Source organism: Carlito syrichta, unplaced genomic scaffold (assembly GCF_000164805.1).
Source record: "Carlito syrichta isolate Samal-C Ts95f unplaced genomic scaffold, Tarsius_syrichta-2.0.1 Scaffold305756, whole genome shotgun sequence".
In the NCBI taxonomy this organism is placed as follows: Eukaryota; Metazoa; Chordata; class Mammalia; order Primates; family Tarsiidae; genus Carlito; species Carlito syrichta.
Window position 1 is genome coordinate 98,790 of NW_007249852.1, and position 7,736 is coordinate 106,525.

Genomic DNA, 7,736 nt, shown 5'->3' on the forward strand with positions numbered 1-7,736 from the left:
ACGAGCACCTTGTGCAGGTCCGCGGCCAGCGCGCCCGCGATGTCCTGCTCGCGCTCCTGGATCAGGCGCCGCAGCGCCTCCAGCTGCTGGACCCGGAACTGCAGCGGACGGGTCTTGCCCGAGTTGAAGGAGGCCCGGGCGCGCTTCACCACGTCGCCGATCTTGCTCATGGTGCCTGGGGACAGAGGGCGGCTTGCAGCCGGGGAAGGAGGACGGCCACAGCCGGGTCCCAGAGCTGCGCCCTGGCTCCCGCCTTGTCGCCGGCATCCGGACACTCGCTCGCCCCGCAGTTCCCCCCGCCCCGCCTTCACTAGGGGACCATCTGCCGGGTGCCAGGCTCGGCCCCTGGGGGAAATGACAACCCTCTGATAGGTCTCCTTCCAGCCTCTGGCCTTCTCATCAGCTCCCTAACTCAGACGGCTGGGCCCTCCTGGCTGTCTTGACAACCCCTGAGCTGATGACATGCATCGGGAACCCAGCCTAACCTAAGCCTAATGGCTGATGGTGGGCGCTTGGCTGTGGGCTGGGGACAGGCCCTTCCTGGCCTCTCTCCGTAGCACTCCCCTCCACCTGTTTGCAGAGTTGGTGACACACTCCCAAGCAAACCCGCCAAGACCTCTGCACACTCAGCCAGCCACTTTCCAGATTAGATAGGAGGAACACAGGTCTTGATTCCACACCCAAGCCGATACAAGAAAACCCAGCACAGCCTTTCTAACTAAGCCACTGTTCTCAAAAGCACTGATTACTTGGGCGAGCTGAACCAGGCTTAGTGTTTAAACCAGTGTGTGCCACGCCTGTGAGACACAGACGGATGCCAGCCAAGGCTTCACAGAGATTCAGATTTCCATGCAGAGGTGTAGAGGCGATTCCAGCTACCCGTGTAGGAAACCAAGCTGGGAAATTGGAATGGCTCTTCTAGGGTTAACTTAGCAATATCTAGCAAAAGCCTTTCAAGCATATTTGTCTGTGGCACAGAAGTTCTATGTTCAGGAGTTTATAGTAGCTACGGTATTCTCAAACATTCTTGAATAAGAAAGTCATCACAGTTTGTATACAACAGAGAAATATTGGAAACACCCTGGAGGATCCCTCAGGAGAACACAGTTCAAACGACTTCTGTTGCCTCCATGTGATGGATTATCGTGCAGTATTTAGGAATAAGATATAGCATGTTATTCGGCATGTTTTTAATGGCTGTCTCTGCAACAGATGTGTTCCAGGAAGTGGAGATAAGAAAGAAAACAGCTTATAGAACAACAGGTATACTAGGCTGTGTGTGTGTGTGTGTGTGTGTGTGTGTGTGCACGCGTGTGTGCATGCGCACGCACGCATGCACAAGTATGCTGGCATATGCAAGGAAAGACCAGAGGAGTAGCCCTCAACATAATGATATTTGATGGGAGTGGAATTATTGGGGATCTTTGCTTTCATCTTCTGTAGTGTATGACTTGTGTTTTTCAAGTGTTTGATACATTTTTAGATAAGCAATACAGCTCACAGTATACAATTTAAAGTCTACAAAAGGGGCCACAGAGGAAAGTAAGTCTCCCTCCTCTTTCCCCATCAGCTGTCAGATTCTGCTCTACCGGGGTGACCATGATTACCAATTCCTAACTGCTCTTCAGGAGATATTCAGCCCATTTGCAGACATAGCACAACTTTACACATTAGGAAAAAAAATAAGGATATTTTCATTTTCACAACCTCTATATGGGGCATATATTTATATTAGATATGAATGTATGATCCTGCTCGAAATCCAACAAATGGCTTCTGATCCTTCTCCTGTTCCCGTGGTGCTTACCCCTAGCCCCATTCTGCAGAGGAGGGAACTGCTGGCATCCAGGGATCCCCCAGCCGGTCCATGCACGACCCCCTCCCTAGAATCTGACAGGAGGTTGAAGGGAGCCCCCTCACTGGGACCCCTTGACCTCACTGGTCTGTGGGCCAGGCCCCTTCTTTTGTCCACGACTCCAGCCACACAGTCCTGCAGGGAAGTCTCGCTGCTCTCCCAAGCCTTAAACGGTCAAGCCAGGGCAGCAGCCTTGGTGACCTGCATCAAGGCAGGCAGCCCAGGAGGAAGAGCCTGATATGAGTGAGAGTTGGCGTCACCACGCGGAACTCTGGTCTCTGGGAAGGACAGCCTCCCCGGACCTCCTCTGTGGGAAGGGGCTAACGACAGTGCTACTGCTCAGAGTTATGACAGAGACGAACAAAGACAAAGCATCTAACATCGTGCCTGGTACCTGCATAGGAACTGCTGTCAGCACACTCTGGGAGACCCTCCCCGAGTCAGTCCTCCTCTCAGCCCGAATCCCTGTGTCTAACTCCCCTCACCTGCGCCGATTTTGACTTTGCCCCCAGACGTGCTCCACTGACTGACCTCCCCTCAGCATCCCCGTCCATCCTCACCAAAACTCTGCAGTGGCCCCCATGAAGAAGGAGCAGTTAGGAGTGTGTTCACAGACAAGGAAAATGAGACGGAAACACATCGAATGATCTCGCCTTAGGTCTCACAGTTGGCGTGGGGCACGTGGGGGTTTGAACCCACACACACCTCTATTGGCAGCTCACGCCTCGAGTCACTTGGCTCTGCTGCCCTCCGGGTGAGTGAAGGAGTCTGACATCACATCAAGACCTCTCACCCAATGGCCACTTTGGTCCCCCCTGCTCCACGGATCCCCAGGACCTCCTGGTGCTGGGGATGGCAGAGCTGCCAGAGACCCGGTTCTGAACCTTCAGGGCACTGACCAGGAGGACACTCAGGAGATGATACACCTGTGTGTAGGGGCCAAGCCCTCTTGCAGATGAGAGAGGACTCTTGGCCTCAGGGCCCCTGCTCCGAAGTGCAGGCTCCACCTAGATCTCTCTTCCTAGGAAAAGGAAATAAGAAATAGGGGAAGAGGGTTACCTTTGACACTGCTTCTCCCAGTAGCTGGAGCTCCTGGAATGAGTAAAAGCCAAGAGGGGATGTATTTAAGAACCCTCCTTCCCGCCCAGTCAGCCGTTGGAGTCCCTGCCCAGGAAGTTTGCGTGACAAGAAAAAAACAATATTCAAATGTGGGGTGTAGCATCATCCAGACCTCTGCTCCCTACAGCCTGGGTTTTGGGGATTAGGTCCTGGGTTGTCTGCTTTTGTTCTATTCTGAAATGCAAGAATGTGTCTGAAGGCTTGGGCAGGGCTCACGTCCAATCTTCAAAAGAGTCTCTGTGTTTGCCCTGGGCGTGGGGGCCGCTGATTGATTCAGCCTGGCGTGGAACTCTTCCAGATTTCCAAAGTGCCATTACCAGATGCTGTTCTCTGAGTTCCCAGGTTACATAAGGGCGGCAGCGGGTGAGCCACAAGTCACCATGAATGTGTGCGCAGCTCCTCCGGAAACCCGGGGTCACCACCGCGCTGGTTCATTCACGTCCCCCTGTGTGCACAAGGCCCCACTGAGGTAGAGACCCCAGCTCTGGGGAGCCACGGACTGGGGGCTTTCCATGGGGAGCCCCCACCGATACGTGGATCTGCCCTCTGGCTGAGTAGCTGAGAAGAGGGCCAACACCAATGAGGAAGCTCCCTCTGGGTGATCACCTGGGACCCTGCAGACCCTAGGGAAGGAAGGAATCCTGATACGCCTGCCTCCACTGTTGGACAGATGTCTGCTGGGCTCTCGCTCTGTGCCGTGCCGTGGGGAGAAGGCGTACGTGGGGCAATACATCTGGTCATTTCTCACCTCCACTGCTACCACAGACTCTCCGATCAGGTGCTTCCTGCAGCCCTCACCACCGGCAGGCTGTTCACTCAGCATTTGGGTGTCTTTGTGCCCCATTTTCCCTCGGAGGAATCACAAAGTCTCCACCATGGCCTACAAGCCCCTGAGGCCGTGTTCCTGCTCTCTCTCCTCTCTCCACCTGAAATACCCTTGCCTGTATATCCATCCACAGGGCTCTGCTCAGATGTGACGGGTGGCTGGGCTCGGTGGCTCAGCATGTAATCCCAGCACTTCGGGAGGCCAAGGTGAATGGATCGCCTGAGCCCGCGGGTTGGAGACCAGCACGGGCAATTTGGTGAGACCTCGTCTCCACAATAAATAAAAAATTAGCCAGGCATGGTAGCATGTACCTGTAGTTCCAGTTACTTGGAAGACTGAGGCAGAAGGATCCCCAGATCCCAGTAGGTCGAGGCTGAGGTGGCCGGGAGCGTGTCACTGCACTCCAGCCTGGATGACAGAGTGAGACTCCAACTCAAAAAAAAAAAAAAAAAAAAAAAAGTTCTGGGCTGAAAGCAGCAGCTTCCAGCAATTCAGGTAAGAAATTAGAAGACCCCCCACATAAGACTAACAGAATGGGAAACACTCCAGAAACTGCAGCAGGAAACATCGGCAGGACTTAACGCCTAGGGTGCTGAACCAAGTGTGGGTGCAAAGTGGGGCACCCCCTGAGATGGAGATCAGGTGGGTGGACCAGTATTGACATGTTAGCCTCTCCCCCTTTTCTGGTGGCAGCCCCTGATTATCTCTGCAGATGACTCCTGCCCACTTGGCAAGGTGGTCAGCCAGGTGCCCTGCTCCAGGCCAGCCAGGAGCGGGGGGGGGGGGGGTGTCCCCTGTGAGGCCCTCCTGCCTCTCATGGGAACTTGGATCTTGAGTAGAGGGGAGAACACAAGGCCTGAGGCTGGCCAGAGCCGACTCACTGTGACAGCCCTTCATCTAGATGGCCTCCTGGTCCCCTCCCCGAGGATCCCATGGAAGTGACTAGCAAAGGCAGCAGTGAGCACATAAACAGGGTCTGGCATACCGAGAGCCTTGTGGAACTGCTAGGTGGTGGAGCTGTCATCCCCAGTGGTGGCAGCAGTAGTGGGAATGCCAAAGAAAGGAGCCTGGGACAGTTCAATCCACGGAGAACAACGTCTTTGTTTGTTTGTTCCTTTTGGTTTTGGTTAAAGTTTCAGTTCTAGCGTAAGCTTGGGATGGAATAGAAACTCTTGCAGAAACTTGCTTTTCAGATTTTTATCTTTGCAAGCTCAGTGACTCGTGCTCACACGGGCTGTCACTCTCTTTCTCCGGGGCCACTATCGTCACCACCTGCCTGCTCTCCCTGAGTCCAGGCTCAACTCCCACTATACCTTCTCCAAATGCCTGTCAGAGAGGCCTTTGGGTGATGACGATCTGAGCATGTTCGTCCCTTGATTAACATCCTTGGATGACTTCCTATTGCTCTTAGGAATAAACCTCCCATGGCCTTGGAGTCATGCATGGCTTGGCTCCTGGCTGCCTTGCCAGCTTCACTTTGTACCATTTCCCCCCATTTTCATTGCATCCCAGTTCACCAGCATTCCTTGAAGGAGTCAGGCCCTGCCCCAGTGCCTTTACATGTGCCTTTCTCTCTCCCTGGGACACTTCTCTTTTACTCTGCACCAAGCTAACTCTTATCCCTATTAGATCTCAGCTTCCCTGACTCCTCCCCCTCACAAACAATACCTTCCCTACTTCCAGGAACTTGTCACAACTTGCACTCCTATGTTTGTGTGACTGTGTGTTGATTGTTTTTCTTCTCTCCTTATCCCCTCATGGGCTGGAAAGTCCACAATGGCAGGGATCTCAACTTTTGTACAGTGCCATACCCCAGCCCTTAGCACAGCACCTGGCGAGACCTCCAAAGACATGGAAGCAGCCCAATGTATCAAACCAACCCATGGATCATTAAACGGGATGATTTTTAGCACATTTTCCTACAGCTAGCAAAAAAAGTGTTGAGTTAATGAATGAAACGTGAGTTTGCTTAAATGTCAAGGAACGTTTTGGTTAACAATAGCTGTTGGGAGGGGAAACCACTTTCTTTTTTAAAAGTGGAAGGGAAACAATTGGAGAGCAGATCTCAGGGATTCTCTCTCCTTTAGAGAGGGAGGCAGAAAGGACTCTGAGCCTCCTGGAATACTAGGTGCTCTGACCGTGGAGGAGGGGGCCTTGTTTCTGAATGGAGGGGCCAGAGAGTAGGAGCTCATGAGAGGCTTACTGGGAGCTCAGGTCAGCAGTGGGAAGAGAACTGACTATCAGAAGAGGTTCGGGTACCAAGCCACAGCGAGGCTGTATATCCTAATATCAGTGGTGAGTTTTGGAGTGAGTCAGAAAAGCCCCTTGGAATTAGAATAAATAAATAAAGCCTGCGACAAGATCCTGAGTTGCCCCCAGAAACCTGAAACTGCAAGTTGAACAGGAAACCCCACAGACAGTGCCTCTTGTGAGTGGACACAGGCCATACGTGAGTATGTCATGGAAACATTTGAGAACACCCAAAACTCCAGCCAAGATGGAATGCTCTCCAAGCGCAGGCCTGGCAGGAGACCCTAACACACGTAAACTTAATTATCACTTGTTTGAAGATAGACCCCTGTGACCAGAAAGGGCTGCCAGCCCAGACAAGCCATTCCCAAGGCCAGAGTTAATGGAGCCCCTCACGGGGCCGTGGCTGAGCAGGTGGCCTCCCCGGCAAGACGCCCCCTTGCTGCCGGGGAGGTACCAATGGTTCTGGAGGTTGATGGATGCCTTCATTCCCATCCTGTGCCCACAAAGCTACCTCAGATACCCTGGATTCCCCAGCCACTTGCAAACAGGGAGAGGAGGCTTTGGTGCCATAGACTTGCCAGCGATCTCTGTCAAGGTAAAACAGACAGTCACAAGTGTTGATGAGAAAGTGGGGGGTTGGGAGCCTCCTACACTGCCTGCAAGAATGTAAAATGGTGCAGCCATTTTGGAAAACAGCCTGGCAAAGAGTTACACGCAGACTTACCATGGACCCAGCAATTCCATTACTAAGTATAGACCCAAAAGAAGTGAAAATATATGACCACAAAAAAACTCGTACACAAATATTCACAGCAGCATTATTCATAATAGCATTGGAAACAAACGAAATGTCCCTCAACTGATGAATAATAGATAAACAAAATGTGGTGTATACATACAATGGAGTCTTGTTCAGTCATGAAAAGTAATGGAGCTGGGCACAGTGGCTCAAGTCTGTAATCCCAGCACTTTGGGAGGCCAAGGTGAGAGGATTGCCTGAGCTCAGAGGTTTGAGAACAGCAACTTAATGAGACTCGCCTTCACAATAAAACAAAAAATCAGCCGAACGTGGTAGCGCACACCTGTAGTTCCAGCTGCTTGGAAGACTGAGGCGGAAATATCGCCTGAGCCCAGCAAGTCGATGCTGGGGTGGCTGTCACTGCCCTCCAGCCTGGGCCACCAAATGAGACTACAATTGAAAAAAAAGAAAAAAGAAAAAGAAAAGGGCTGGGAGCTGTGGCTCATACCGATAATCCCAGCACTTTGGGAGGCCGAGGTGAGAGGATTGCCTGAGCTGAGGGGCTCGAGGTCAGCCTGGGCAACTTGGCAAGACCTCGTCTCTACAATAAAACAAAATTAGCCAGGCACGGAGGTGCGCGTCTGTAGTTCCAACTACTTGGAAGGCTGAGGTGGAAGGATTGCCTGAGCACAGCAGGTCAAAGCTGTGGTGGCCATGAACGTGCCATTGCACTCCAGCCTGGGCGACAGAGTGAGACTCCAAAAAAAAAAAAATTATCAGAATATCCCCAGCATAAAGAAAAGATCGATGTTGAAGGTGGTGGATATTCCAGTTACCCTGATTGAATCATTACACATTATCTGAATGTACCAAAATATCACTTCTATCCCCAAAATATGTACATTGATTTATTTTATATCAAGTAAAAGAGTTACACCCAAATC

The 7,736-nt window shown here is 52.0% G+C and overlaps 1 protein-coding gene across 2 annotated transcripts in view; it reads right to left on the reverse strand.

The window, feature by feature from the left end:
* ALDH3A1 (aldehyde dehydrogenase 3 family member A1) overlaps positions 1–3,085 on the reverse strand; it is a 9,753-nt gene extending 6,668 nt beyond the window's left edge. Inside the window, exons 1-2 of one of the 2 annotated variants that reach the window (XM_008062600.1) lie at positions 2,915–3,085; positions 9–175 (exon numbers count right to left, since the gene is read on the reverse strand). In XM_008062600.1, coding sequence (XP_008060791.1) covers positions 9–175; positions 2,915–3,080 — 333 coding nt within the window. In that variant the 5' untranslated portion in view covers positions 3,081–3,085. Of the gene's footprint in view, positions 1–8; positions 176–570; positions 741–2,914 lie in introns of those variants that run through there. The other variant, XM_008062601.1, reaches the window with a different exon arrangement.
* Between the last annotated feature and the right edge of the window lie 4,651 nt (positions 3,086–7,736).